The sequence below is a fragment of the Rhinatrema bivittatum genome, chromosome 7 (assembly GCF_901001135.1).
Source record: "Rhinatrema bivittatum chromosome 7, aRhiBiv1.1, whole genome shotgun sequence".
Taxonomy (NCBI): Eukaryota; Metazoa; Chordata; class Amphibia; order Gymnophiona; family Rhinatrematidae; genus Rhinatrema; species Rhinatrema bivittatum.
In genome coordinates, this window is record NC_042621.1 from 107,084,743 (window position 1) to 107,100,338 (window position 15,596).

The window sequence follows — 15,596 nt, forward strand, 5'->3', positions numbered from 1 at the left end:
GTTCTGATCATGTGTCCAGACCTCACAGAAGGAAATAAACCAAGGACTTCAATACCCTGAACCCGCCAAGATTCTCATGAATTGAAGTTCTATGTTCTGATCATGTGTCCATACCTCACAGAAGGAAATAAACCAAGGACTTCAATACCCTGAACCCGGTTTCTGATCTACAGCAACACCTCACTGAAGTGCATTCCCTCAGAGCAAGCACTAAGTCACCACTATTAGACTGTAATAAGCCTCCTTTTAAAATAAAGGATACTCTGCATAATTAAAGTAACAGATAAGATATGCAGGTTACTCGGGCTATCTGCAGATTCAAGTATGCGGTATCTCCTCCCGTCATATTCCAAAAATAACCCCATCTACTGCTTGCACAAAGGGAAGGAGCGGATCACCGAAGAACTGACTAAGTTCAGATTACCTTGATCATCTGCTTGCACACTCTCATCAGTGTATAATCAAGCTCTGGGTCCATCATTTCTACTTCCTGAAGTTTGAACACCTTCTGGTGACAGCGTTGGTTCAGATGCTTCTTCTTTTCCTTCAGACACTCTATGATCTACAAGTGACAAACTAAAGTGGTAAAATATATAACACTCTGTTCCAAATCCACCCACATATTAGTGGGTAAGACAATTAGATCCTTGGAGGCTCCATATTAAAAAAAAAAAATGGAAAGAGCCCAGCATTTGTTCTGAAAGTGTATCCAGCATCAGCAGCTCACAGCCACAACATCTCGGCTATTAAGTGGATTTTGTACCTCACAGTAACCTAGTAAATGACTTTTCCCCCCAAGGGTCCAGCTCTCTAATCAGTTTTTACTTAGATAAGCACATAACCATATGCAACCCAACACCATTCTCTCCCCCCCCCATGTATTTTCCCTGCTCCTTCAACTCTTTTCCTATCACTGCCCTCCATATCATTCCCAAGTGTGCCCAGAATCTGAAAACGTACTGGCCTTCACTGGTAGACTATTTCAAGCTTTGTCATCTTCCTCCGATTCTTATAAGAATGAACACTTAATCCAAAACTTGTGTGTGCCCTCCCCCCGGACAGGAAAAGGATCCAACAGAGCAGCAGCATCCTCACAGGCTTTTCCCACATTTCCTCAGATCAAATGCAAGGACACTGATTTATCTGGTGTATCCGAATCTCACAATGTTATATATTGTAAGAATGCAATAGAAGCAATAAGTATCATTTACAACAACGAATCCTCTGTTGTGCAAAGTGAACACAGCAAAATGCAGGAATCCATCAATATTTGAATGTTTTATTGTACTGCAATACAGGGAAGGCAAGAAAGGTGTGAAATGATATTTGGTAAAGAGACACTGAATCATAGTTAGGCTGTTTGTAGGACAGTTCTCCTAACTCTTTCATAAAGAATGGCTGTTGTATCAGTGTTTGTCCTAAACATTACAACATTCTAAAATGCATAAACTCCCTGAAACGTCACCAATCCTTCCCACCAAGATGGCATGAAACATTTGCACACAGCCTTCAGCATTCTCATTATCTGCTTTATGGGGACCATGTACTATAATAGCCATGTACGATCATGGGCAGTAGGCAGCGCTGAATAAGCAACTAGATATGGCTATAAAATTAATAGGACTGCTCGTCCCTACTCCTCCCATACATGGAAAAGAACAGGTTTACCTGGGCATTGCCAAAGGGTATATTTGCGCAAAAGTTCCTGATATCAACTTTACAGGCATCATAGATATCGGGCTCCAAGCGGATATCCTCTGTCTGTACAAGGAAATATTAAAATCAGCCTACTTAATTAGTTAGTAAACACAATACATACAAGAGAGAAAACTGAGCTCCAGAAACCTATCCCAGTACAAGGTAAACAAGGGCAGTCAGTACAATAGTGTTTGAGAGGGAAAAACTGGATCTGGTGTTGCATTTAAATAACAATTAATTTTTACTGTAGTAGCGAGAGTTTTAGCAGCCATACTAGAACTGGACAAAACTGGAATCTCTGTAGGTTGCAACACAGGGCTAGTATAGTCTGTCATGATTTAGGATGTGGTCCTGTCACATTTGAACTACTGCAACAGCCCGCTCATTGGCTAACATTTGAGGATGATGCGCAGGTGCCAGGTAAGTCCAAAATGTGGCAGCCAGGCTAATTTGTGGCTGTAAAAAGAAGACCTCTTTCTCCTTTGCTGCGCTCCCTTCACTGGCTGCCTATTGCAGTTAAAACTCTTACTCTGGTTTTTAGACTGTTACATGGTAATGGACCTCTATTTTAAGAATAAGCATTGCTGGTATACGTCCATTCACAATCTCCAGTCTGTACAATCTTTCATGCCTGTTTCTACCTATAAAGTGGTTAAAACCTCATTTCTGCACAAACATCTTCTGTTGCAGTTATCTTTTTTTGGAACTTCAACACCATGTTAGGTTGGAATCCAATTATCTGGCGGTACTCAAACAAATGAAGTCTTGATTATTTCCCATTTAAGCCTGATGGGGGTGGTGATGCTTATGTATTGCTGACATGCTGTCTGGCCCTTCTGGGTTTTTGTTTGCTTTCTGTGCACTGCTGTTTATTTATATTGTTTCCTTTGAGATTTTAATATTTGCACATCGCTTCAGATGCTCCTTTGGAACAAGGAGATTCAGAAATATTTTGAACAAATAAGCTAGGCTAGACTATAACAGCTATGTTAGACATAAGAAAGTGGAGAAATTACTTACCTGATAATTCCATTTTCCTTAGTGTAGACAGATGGACTCAGGACCAATGGGTTATATGCTCCCCTACTAGCAGATGGAGACAAGAGTCAGGTTTCAAAGCTGATGCACCCTAGATACACCCCTGCATTGATCTCAGCCTTTCAGTATTCCTCTTCAAAAGCCACTGTGGACATACTATTGAAAAACCTGATTAAAACTAGGTAACTAACTGTATTCAACCATACACTGAACCCCAGCAGGATTATAGATGCCCTGATCTAGGGATTGGGCAATGGCTTACCCATAATCTCTTGGAATCGATATTCATTTCACGGGTGATTCCTTGGCACCATTCTTGGGCTTCCATGGGCGGGATGCTGAGTCCATCTGTCTACACTAAGGAAAACAAAATTATCAGGTATGTAACGTCCCCATTTCCTAGCGTGTAGCTAGATGGACTCAGGACCAATTGAATGTACAAAAGCTACTGCTGATCAGGACGGGAGGCTACCCGCAGTCCGGTTAACACCACCTTTGCAAAGGCTGCATCCTCCCGGGCCTGAACCTCCAGGCGATAGAACCTGGAGAAGGTGTGCAAGGAGGACTACGTCGCCGCTCTGCAGATGTCGACGGGAGACAGCAGTCTAGCTTCCGCCCAGGAGACTGCCTAAGCCCTAGTGGAATGAGCTTTAACCTGAAAGGGCAGTGATTTTCCTGTCTCCACATAGGTTCCCGTGACCACCTCCCTTAATCCAGCGAGCTATGGAAGCCCACGAAGCCGGTTAGCCATGCCTCCTTCCACCGTGAAGAACAAACAAATGGACCAGCTTACGGACCTGTTCTGAAACTTCCAAATACCACACCAAAAGCCTACTGACGTTTAAATGGCGGAGTAGGCGATATTCTTCCATGACCTCGTGCCTAGCTAGGAATGGCAGCGAAATGGACTGATTCAAATGAAATTCCGAGACTGCCTGTTTAAGGATGTACTTCATTCGTCTATAGTGCGCATCCTTTAACTCCGCTCCTCCCTCCATTGGGATAGTTGTTCACTTAGAGGCAGCAAAGCTCTATGGTGGGCAATACAGGCACAAAAATGCATGCAAGATGGCTGCAACATGGCCTACCAGTGTACCAACCAAGCCTAATGTGGGGCCTAGCCCAACAGGGGGCCTCTGAACCAGCTCGGAAGCACACTTCCCCTTACCCCAATGGTTCAGGAATGACCTTGGTATGGCGCCCCAAGCAAGACCTGAGGAAATCCTACCGAAACCCCTTCAAGCCTCTGAATCGGGAGGAAATCAAATTTTTTTTTCTTTACCTGGGTTCAGCGCTTACCAGTTGAGAACAGAGATGGTCTCCAGCTGCAGGGGAGAGGGCTTTGACTGTCACCGCCATGCTCGGCTTCCAGCACCCGCTGCCTTTTAGCTGCTTCAGCAGCAAAGTCCATGCCGAGAACCGGCTACCGGACCAAGGCACACCTCTGAGGGATCTCTGAAATCGCCTCAGGAACTCTCAACTGGGGGAGGGACCTTTAGGTATCACCACAGGAGAGAGGGGCTTAATCTTTTCTTCAATTTAAAAGTAGAATTTATTCTTCCAAAAGGTATAGCGAGCCCCATAGGGAAAGCATGTCTGCATCTGCTGGAGACGGAGAAATACTGAAGGGCCGAGGTCATTGCAGTGGCGCATCTATGGTGACCTCAGCTTTGAAATCTGAGTCAATCTCCATCTGCTGGCAGGGGGGCATAAACCCATTGGTCCTGAGTCCATCTGGTTACATGCTAGGAAAATACCAGTCTCAAACTCCTGGAAAGAAATAAACCTCAACTTTTGTCAGGGCTTTCCCCCCCCCCCCGCGACTAGTTCCTTTCTTCTTCTGGATCGGCCCTTGGAAAATTACAGGTGGGGAGGGGCTGAATTAGGCAACAGAGCAGCTCTTTTTTGCTCCAATGTGTGTCTGTCGGCTTCATTCCCTCCTCCTCCTTCTCCCATTCTTTGCATTCTACATAAGAGGGGAGGGGCTGGAGCAGGAAGCAGAGCGCTCTTTTCTGCTGAATGAGATTGGGAGCACCAGCCAATTAATTTGAGAGACAGCCCTCACCCCTAACACATGTGGCCTTTTGCCTGGGGACAGGTTGGGAAGGGCTGGAACGGACACAGTAACAGGCCCTCATTCAGGCCGATTCAGTAAACTGCGCGGGAGAGCCGGCGCTCCAAGGTGAGCACCCGCTCTCCCAATGCGCGCCCAGGCCACTCTTGGGCATGCGATTCAGTATGCAAATGAGGGCCTGTGCTAATAAGGAGGAACTAGGGACACTAGCACGCCCCTAGTACCTGCAGACGCTTAATTTTACTGGCGTCGGTTGTCGAACCCGCTGACAGCCACGGATTCGGAACACTGACACCTGCAAAATTGAGCGTCCGTTTTCCAACCCGCGGGCAGATTTTTTTTTTTTTTTTTTTTTTTATTTTTGGGGCCTCCGACTTAATATCGCTATGATATTAAGTCGGAGGGTGTACAGAAAAGCAGTTTTTTCTGCTTTTCTGTACACTTGCCCGATGCCAGCTGAAATTAACTCCTGCACAGAAGGTAGGCAGCTTTATGCCTTAATGAACAAACTTTTTTAAAAAGTAAAACAAAAAAAAACCTCTCTCTGCTCTAAGAGGCAATCAGATAAAATAAACAGGACACAGATGTATGATGATATAGGAAGAAGAGGGACCCAAGTCAAAAATTAACCCAGCCATATTTGTCTGGAAACAAAAGCTTAGGGCCATGTCAACAAATCTTAATATAGTCATGCTGGTACTGCTGCTGGGAAAAGGACATTGTAATGCTTAAAACAAAACACAACTTGCAAGCTCAGCCTTGTAAGAGTAGTAAGGAAGGGGAGGGCTTTACCATCTCCAGTTCTTCCACACGCAGCTGTTTGCGGCATTTCATGGATACATGGTGCTCCTTGGCATCATGCAGGGTGTCATTACGCACATTGGTGCTCAGGCAGATCACAACATCCACCCTAGGAGATTGGAAAAGAAAGCCATGGTTACGCACAAAGCTACCCTCAGTTCCTGTATGCATCACTCAGGACGAATATGCACACTGGGCTGTAAAGGATGCTTGCTTACTGTAAAACATGGTCCTCTGGAGACAACAGGATAAATTAGTCATTTGGCATGGGTGATGTTATCTGACAGTGCAGACATGGGCTTAGCTCTCAGAGCTCAGTAAAATACTTTACACACTGCCTTGGTGAGCCACAGCTTAAGCTTTAGCAAGGTATTCAACTCTCCAGGGAGGTGGGAGGGTATTAACAATGGTCAAGTCACCCGTTTGTCTGTGGAGAACCCTGTTTGCAGATAAGCTAATTTGCTTTTTCTGTCAACAACCAGGCATGAATTATCCATAAAACATGGGGAGTCCCAAGCTGTAGGTTTCACTGTGGAAGCACTTACATAAAGAAAACTCAGCCTCACCAAGAGAAGAGTGGAATATAAAGGTGTGAAATGACCAAGGAGCAGCTTTGCATGTGTCTTTAATGGAAGTGACCCTGAAGTGAGCTACTGAAGCCATCATGGCTCTCACTTGATGAACCCTAACAGAGTCCATAATCTGTAAATCAGTTAGTGTGATACAGTCAATTGGACAGAATTTGTATTGCAACTGCCTTTCCCAATCAATTGGGTTCAAACACCACAAACAGTTGATAAGCTTGACAGTGAGGCAGAGTCCTCTTTAGGTGATAAACAACGGCTCTCATAGTCCAAGGAACTAAGAGACCATTCTCCTTTGTGTGCAAGTGGTCTTGGAAAGAATATAGATAATGAAATCACATAACACTTTTGGAAGTAACTTGGGGTGAGTTTGTAGACTCACTATTATGAAAAAAATTAAGGCATATTGAATATGAAATCAGAGCCTGTATTTCACTTACCTTTCGGGCCAATGACAAACAAGAAAAACATTTTTCAGATGAACAAGTCCACTGTCTCGAAGTCTGAAATGAGACTTCACAAGTTGAGATAGGGCTGCATTAAGCTCCCAAGAAACTGGAGGTTTACTGACCAGAAGCTTGGAATGTAACCATTCTTTCATGAATTTTGATATCAAGAGGCGGAGCACGGATATAGCAGCATATCGCCTGTTGGTGATATATATGGAGATGAACTTTGACTGAAGAGGTATTAAGAATGAGAGGCAGAATAGATATGGAAGTCCTATGGCCATAGAAGAAGGATCCACCTGACTGGTCTTACACCAAGTCAAGAACCTCTTCCATTTGAAACTAAAGATCTTCTGGTTGAAGGTTTCCTAGTAGAAATCAGAACATCCTTTGCTTCTTTAGGAAGGAGTAAGGAGACTACTGTGCATTCAACAACCATACCATGAGATCCAGCGATGGCAGGTTCAAATGGCAAAGCCTACCTTCCTCCTGTGTGATGAGAGTAGAAGATGGAACCTGAGACTAAACTGACAGATGGACTTGATATAGATACCACACTTGCCGTAGCCAGGTAGGTGCTACAAGGATTATCCTCACCTTGTCCCAAAAGACTTTCTGGATGATTCTAGTGATTAGAGGAACTTATGGGTACACAGAGTAGACCGATGCTCCAGTCTAACAAAAGCATTGGGAGCTGATCAGCAAGTAGTTGCTTAGATGAATGGAGTAGAATTTGTTTTTAAACATTTATTTAGCAGACAAAGCACACACCCAACAGCATACCATATGTTTAATATGGTCATATGTTTAATAAAAGAGCAAAGTCACAAGAATATTGGCAAATAGACCCCAGAATTAGAGGTCAAGCTACTGCAAACACTGCACATAGCAACTGGACCATAAAGCATACAATATCAAACTGAGCTATGTAAATATTCCCAGAACTTCCTCCAAATTGTTTCACATTTATCTCTCTTCACCTGCAAGGAATACGTGATTTTCTTTATCAATTATGTTTTCAATTGTGAAATACATAGGGCACTTTTCCAAAATAGTGCAACAGAATGCTTGGCTGCATGTGTACCACGGCTAATGAAAATTTTGTCCATGGCCAAAAGTCAACTATGTCGTCTCTCCAAATATCCCAGCAACCCCAAACTGGGTGTCACTGAAACATTTCTGATCTCTTTCTATATCCCCTCCACCAAAAGAAGAACACTGAAGGGAGTAAAACTTCTTGATTTTCCTGTTGTCTTCTGAAGTAAATAGGTTGATCACTATCTTTCCCAAATGACTGAACAAGTCATCTGTGATCCCTTGATCCAGACACTACTTGTGCGGTTGTAACATTCTGCTGAAGTGCTCTGGAGTCCTAGAAGTTAGGTCACCTGAAGCTAGGCATTGTGATGCCCTGCCTATGATAAGGTTTGGAAGGCCTCCTGGCAGACAACATATGAGTCTATAACTCCCTGCTTGTTCATGTAGAACATGGTCACTTGGTGGTCCATCTGGATCATGAGTCTCTTTCTTGAAATATCATAGAAGGATAAGAGCATAGGGGATGGCATGCAGCTCAAGGGGGTTGATTTATGATGACTCCACTGGGGACCAAAACCCTTGGGTTCATGCCACACTGGTGTGTACTCCCTCCCCTCCCCCCCCCCCCCCCCATCTTGTTGGAGGAGTTAGTATACACAGCCACTTGATGCAATGAAATGTATAATGAGAGGCCCATTATTTATAACTTTCAGATTCATCCACTTCTGAAGTGATGCTCTTATCATGGAGGTCACAGATTTGGTAGGATAAAGGCTGATCAAAGTGAATAGGATTGGCTCTAAGGCTCCACTAAAGGCACTACATTTGCAGACAAATCAGAGGAACCATATGCATCGAAACAGCCATGTCTCCAAGAAGGATCAGGATTAACCTTGCTGACACTCAGCCTTATTTTAGGAGATCTTATCAGTGCCATCAGCAATGTGGCTCTTTAGACAGGGAGAAACACTTCGCCCAAAGTGAATTTATCTAGGCTCCTATGAACTGAATTCTTTGAGTTAGAACCAGGGTTGACTTGGCAGTGTTGACCAGGAAACTCGGGGAATAGAGAAGCCATATAGTTGTCCAGGGACTCAACTCCTGTTCAGGTATGGGAAAATGCAGAATCCATGCTGACAAATTGTGATGCCATTACCACAAGGCATTTTGTGAGCATACTCGGGGCTGCATTGGTAGATTATCACCTGCCACAAACCAGAAGAACTTACAATGTGCAGGGTGAAGATTTTCAGATCTAGAGCATTCATTAAATTGCTCAGTTGAATGAAGGGGAGAATTGTTTGAAGCGAGTTCATCTTAAACCTTGCCCTCACCAACAATTTGTTCAGTCTCCTCAAACCTAGAATAGGCTGTATCACCCCAACTTCTTGGGAGATCAGGAAATACCTGAAATAGAATCCCTGGCCAAAATCCTGAGAAGGGCCAGGTTCAACTGCCTTCTACTGAAGGAATGACTCCACTTCCAGTTGGACAGATTTAAAAAGTGCAGTTGCTTACCTGTAACAGGTGTTCTAGGACAGCAGGATGTTAGTACTGACATGTGGGTGACATCATCCAATGGAGCCCGGCATGGAAAACTTTTGTCACAGTTTCTAGCAGCTTTGACCAGCACACTGAGCATGCCCGGCATGCCACTATCTGCGCAGCAATGCAAGGTCCCCCCTTCAGTCTCATAACATAGATAAACAATACAAGCGAAAAAATAAAACAACAAACTGGAAGGAGAACCTAACTCTGTGGGGAGGCAGGCAGGATTCCTGAGATAATCAACTGCGCTTTCTCCTAGAACAAGGATGGTAGTCCTCATATGTGGGTAAATACCAAGCTCCAGGCTGTTCCCATTAGCAGGTGAGACCAACAGTTACCGAACAAAGTGCCAATGGGCACAACTGTGGTGCTGTTGGTTGGCAGGGGACTGCGAGGTTCCCACCAGGGCACTAGGCAGGAAGAGTTGGGTTCAGGTCTGGAACAGATTGACCAAAGGCACTGTCCTGACGCCTATCCTTGTCCAGGCAGTAGTGAGCTGCAAACGTGTGTAGAGAACTCCACGTTGCAGCCCAGCAAATTTCGATAATGGGGACTGCTCGCAAATGAGCCACCGACGTCACCATAGCCCGCACAGAGTGAACCTTAATTCTGCCGGCCAACAGAAAGCCTGCTTGCACATAGCAGAAAGTGATGCAAGTTGGATTGCCCACTGCCAGTTGGACTGCCCACTGCCACTCCCAGCTGGTTTGAATCGAAGGACACAAAGAGCTGAGTGGACTGCCTGTGACTGGCTGTGCGATCTAAATAGAAAGCCAAGGCCCAGTCCAGAGTATGAAGAGCCCGTTCCCCTGGGTGGGAATGAGGCCTAGGAAAGAAGGTGGGTAAAATGATGGACTAATTAAGTTAGAAATCAGTCACAAACTTAGGCAGAAACTTAGGGTGCGTACGCAAGACCACACAATTGTGAAAAAACCTCATTTATGGCGGGTACATAACCAAGGCCTGAAGCTCACTGACCCTCTGAGCCGAAATAAGCGCCACCAGGAATATAACTTTCCAGGTGAGGAACTTTGTGTTGCAGGAACGTAGTGGCTAAAGGGAGGACTCGTGAGCCACACCAGGACAATGTTGAGGTCCCAGAATGCAACAGGAGGATGAAGAGGGGGCTTCAGCTGGAGCAGGCCCCTCAAAGCAACCCACTAAAGGCTGCACTGATATGGCTGTACTGGCGATGCCTCAATGGTACGCACTCAGAGCGCTGAGATGGACTCTGACTGAGCTGGTTTGAAGCCCAGACTCGGAAAGATGCCATAAGTAGTCCAGCAGCTGGGGAAGGGGGCATGTGAATGGATCCAAGCCATGCCCCGCACACCAGATGGAGAATCTTCTCCACTTCAAACTGTAGGACTTCCGGGTGGAAGGTTTCCTAGAAGCCACCAGCACCTGAGACACACTGTCCGAGAGGATCAATGGCTGAAGGACTAAGCGCTCTATATTTAAGCTGTTAGGGCCAACGCCCAGAGGTTCAGATGGCTCAGGGTGCCCTAGTTCTTCTTGATCAGATCGGGTGCAGTCTCCAGTCGAATGGGGGGGCCTGATTGACAGGTTCTGCAGGAGAGGGAACCAGGCCTGTAAAGGCCAAAAAGGCGCTACGAGGATCATGGTCCCCCCCCTGTCCTGTTGAAGCTTCAGCAAGGTCTTCAAGAGGAGGGTATGCATACAAGCAGACCTCTCCCCCAGTGAAGGGAGAAGGCTTCGCAGGCCAGATGTCTGCCCCCCCCTCCCCCCCAATGACAGAGCAGAACCTGCTCCCCTTGTGATTGTGCAGAGAGATGACGAGGTCCACATCTGGAGTACCTCACTGATAAAACAGATTGGCCGCTAACTTCGGATTGAAGGACCATTCGTGTGGCTGGAAGGAGCGACTCAGTCGGTCCACCAGTATGTTCAGAGACCAGGACAGGTACATTGCACACAAGACATCCCCTGCGACAGGGCCCAGATCCACACCTGCACTGCCTTGTGACAGAGGAGTAACAAGCCCGTGCCTCCCTGTTTGTTAATGATATAGCACATTGCTACCTGGTTGTCCATCTTTGTGGGACAACTGGTCTCTGAATGCCCAAAGAGCGCAGCGAATTGCCCAGCGCTCCAGAAAGTTTATCTGGCAGCAGGCTTCGTGGGTTGTCCAGAGACCCTGCTTGTGGAGGCTGTCCACATGGGTGCCCCTGAGGAGAGGCATCGGTTGTGAGTACCATCTGAGGTGGAGCAGCTTGGAAGGGAACTCCCTGCTGCAGATTGAAGATGTTCTCCCACCAGATGTCCTGGTGACCGAGAGAGAAGTCTCAAGATCCTGGAAGGCCCGTCACCACTGTGCCCACAGGGTCCATTGTGTACTACGCATGCACAATCAGGTGAGAGGGGTAACATGGAGTGAGGCCACCATGTGGCCCAACAAGCGAAGCAGGAGGCAGGCAGTCACACGCTGGCTGCTACGCTCAAAGATTGCCAGTGAGGTGAGGGCAAGAGCCGGTCGCGGGGCAAGAACGCTTTTGCCTGCACCGTATCCAACCTGGCTCCTATGAAGTCCAGCTGCAGAGACGGGCAGAGTTGAGACTTGGGGTAGTTGATCACGAACCCAAAGGATTGCAATGTTCACACTGTTAGGGTCAGAGCACACAGGGCCCCCTTGTGGGAATCGCTCTTGACCAACTAGTCATCCAGGTACCGGAAGACATGAACTGCATGACGCCAGAGGTACACAGCCATTTGGTGAAGAAGCGAGGGGCGGAAGGCAGCCCTAAAGGCAACAGACTTTGTACTGTAGTGTGCCTTCCCCACCATGAAACAAGAGATATTTTCTGTGGCTGGGGAAGATGACTATGTGAGCATAAGCCTCCTTGAGATTAAGGAGCAGCGCCTGTCTCTTCTGAGGAGAGGTATCATCGAACTCCTAGAGACCATCTTGAACTTTTCTCTTAAGAGAAACTTGTTCAACACCCTGAGATCGAGAATGGGGCTCAAGCCCCTGCTCCTCTTTGGCATAACGAAATACCTCGAATAGAACCCTTGGCCCTGTTGAGGGTAAGGAATAGGATCCACTGCTCCTGCTGTGAGAAGGGCAGAGAGTTCTGTCCGAAGTATGTCCTGCTGGGCAGACGAACCCCATGATGGACATGGGGGAGAGGTCCCTAGGAGCCAGCTGAAGTTGAGTTGGTACCCCTGATGAACTATTCACTATTGCTTAAGGTGAACTGGCTTAATCAGCCAAACCATGACTCAGACATCCGAAATTTATTCACCTTGACTCAGATATCCGAAATTTGTCAAACTATATCCCCTTTTCTCTCAACCCACCTCACCCCTCCCCTATTATTTGGCCACAATGACACATTGTGTCCTTTTATGTGTCTGCCTATGTAGTACACTCATTTTAGTATGTTTACATTATTCATCTGTGTGCATGCCTACCTTTGTAACTCATCTTACATTTGTGAGTGCCAACCCTGTACACCTTTGTGAACCAGTGTTTTTCACATGGAACAACGGTATATAAAACACTGAAATAAATAAATGCATATTCACTGTGTATATCCTGAACACCTGACAAGCTAGGTGTGCCCAGAGAACTGGGTTGAGAAGCAATACCCTAGGGACATCTAACCACAGCTGGATGTAGTAGTTGGAGAAATTAGTCTGGGATCCAGGTTTCAGGAATATTGGGGCTCAGCAAGCGGAGGTCATCCCAGAGGCAAAGTACAGGACACAGTGAAGGAGCCCAGGGGTTCAACAGGAACCAGGAGGATAGAAACTAAATAAAGCAGGATACTGGAACTGGATGGCAGGAACAAGTGTATAAGATAGGAGCATAATTACAAGGCAGGAACTCAAAGTTAGGATCATACAAGATGGATAGATTTTCTGCAGGACAGATACCGAGAAAGTTGTTGGACCAGCAACTGAGTGCCTTCTGGGTACATCTTACAGGATAACAACTTGGGGTACACCCATCTCTGATCCGAACAGAATATTGCAGAGGCATGTTTAGCTCTTCCAGGAACAACAGATAAAAATGCTAAGTCTCTTTGGATAGCCAGCAGCCTTGGCAAGCCCATAGGCAAGTTCACAGCCTGTAAGTCCAAGGGCCATGGGGGTCAAACTCTGTTGACCCTCACAGCAGGCAACAACAGATAGTATGCATAAATGTGATGGATATCCAACACCCACAGATAGGGGCCTTGAAGCCCTTGAGTGCAGGCTTTTTAATTTTGGACTTTTCCTTAGTTATCTTGATTTATTTTCTCTTATTTTATTAAAACTTAAGTTTAAAGGGCTATAGCAAAATAGAAAAACCAACAAGGCACCAAGCCAAAAAGATTGAAACACTTTTGAGAGAGACTGGGACATGTCCATGCAGAAGCTCAGACAAACAGACGAAGGCTGATGAGGTAGCAGCACACACAAAACATGCTCATTAAGATAATTTTAAGCTCTGAGAATGGATATATGTGTTGGCACTGGAGGACATCACCCACGGCTAATTCATTCCTGCTTATCAATGGAGAACATCCCATCACCTCTAACTTCAATCAGTCCTGTTGAAGAGTTGCAGAGAGAGAGTGCTGCATGCAGATAAGACGGCCACAGCTGGACCCGACATTGCTGTTCTGAGCATCATAGTAACTAAAAACCCATGGGCACTGATGAATTATGAAGTCAACAAATGACATATTCAAATATAACATGATCTTGGTTTAACTTCCAAAATACCTTTAGTAGCTGAATGTAATCTGCTTTGATGTAACTTTGTAGAAAAGCCGAATATAAAAATCAAATTAAATAAATAAATGCTATTTTTCTATCCAATTAGCCTAGTGGTTAGAGCAGTAGACTACGAACCAGGAGACCAGGGTTCAAGTCCTGCTGTTGCTCCTTGTGACCTTGGGAAAATCACTTTACCCTCCATTGCCTCATGTACAAAAACTTAGATTGTAAGCCCTCTGGGGATAGGGAAATACCTACAGTACTGGAATGTAAACCGATGTGATATCTCGACTGAATGTCGGTATATAATTAATAATAATAATAATAAAGTCAATTACTTCCACCCTTCACATTATTTTGACAGCAGAAAAATCAACTGATACCTGAAGATGTGGTAACCGTTTTATTGACTCCACCTATTCCAGTCAACATTGTACATCATTCTGAAGTTTTGTAAACCTGGTTGTAAAACCCCAAAATGTTCATCTCCACAACTGTCAACAAGACTGAAGCCAAATACTGTCAGGTTTTATTTTTCCTTTTCCCGTGCATAATTAATGTTTATCTTACTATCTGTTCCTTGGAAACGTTTAAAATGTATTTTTCTATCTGTTCCATGTAAACCGATGTGATGTGCAAATGAGCGTCTGTATAAAAAAAAAACAAACTTCAAATAAATAAAAATAAATTAAGATGACAACACATCTATTTTCTATTTAGAACAAATTCCTCCCAAAACTTAAACAAGCAGCCTACTTTCCAGGATGCTTATATCCATGTGTCAATCCAGAAAAAAAAGCACCTTCAGAGTCCTCCTGTCTCCCCTAATATATCCTAAAACTTTGGTGTGGCTAGGACTCCAAGTGAAAAAATTAGAGGGATACACACACAAACTGGCACAATCTCATAATCTTCCTTTTCCTTCAGAAAGCAGGCTAAAAACTGAAGAGTACCAAAGAGGCTATAGTTTTTCTTAAGTACATATGACAAAGGAATATCTAATCCTGAATAAATTTTGTGTTTTTCATATATCATTATTTTTGAAATTCTTTCAGTAGCTCCTCAAACTGAATCCTTGAAACAGTCATATTTAGTAACAGCAACATGCAACCCATAATACTCATTAGATCAGATTTGTCATGACCGACATCACACAATCACAGCATAAACCAATCACATCCCGTTCGGTGTGACATAATATGCTACATGTTATGAACATGGCTGCTACTAAGGGCTCGGGGAAGAACTTACAGAATTTCAAAACATACAGTAATATTTGCAAGACAAATTATCACTACTGCTCTGTATACCCAAAACTGCATAATACTCAGCCCCTAAATGCTATTTCACACCTACTTTTTCTTGATGTTGGGACAGTTTTTCATCACATCATCCTTGCAGGCCATTTTAAATTTGTAAGAAAAACGGAAATCCTTCATTTGAACCTAAAAAGTAAAATCAGACAAGATTTGGATTACACTGGAAAATTGCCGATTTCCTCATGTCACTTGATTTGAGAACTCCTACTCAGCTTCTGCCAGTTCATTTGTTTAAATTCTATACAGTATAGTAGCCCAAACAGTACTTTAGGTGCATTAAGGCAAAAGGTTACTATAATAATTACTAATTACATGATTCTTA

General features: G+C 44.7%; 1 protein-coding gene across 1 annotated transcript in view; it reads right to left on the reverse strand.

Annotated features, from left to right (window-relative positions):
• Positions 1-15,596, reverse strand: part of GLG1 (golgi glycoprotein 1) — a 280,281-nt gene that overhangs the window by 83,744 nt on the left and 180,941 nt on the right. Inside the window, exons 16-19 of the mRNA XM_029608896.1 lie at positions 15,312-15,400; positions 5,603-5,720; positions 1,669-1,761; positions 425-562 (exon numbers count right to left, since the gene is read on the reverse strand). Of these exons, the coding sequence (XP_029464756.1) occupies positions 425-562; positions 1,669-1,761; positions 5,603-5,720; positions 15,312-15,400 (438 nt within the window). The remainder of the gene's footprint in view (positions 1-424; positions 563-1,668; positions 1,762-5,602; positions 5,721-15,311; positions 15,401-15,596) is intronic.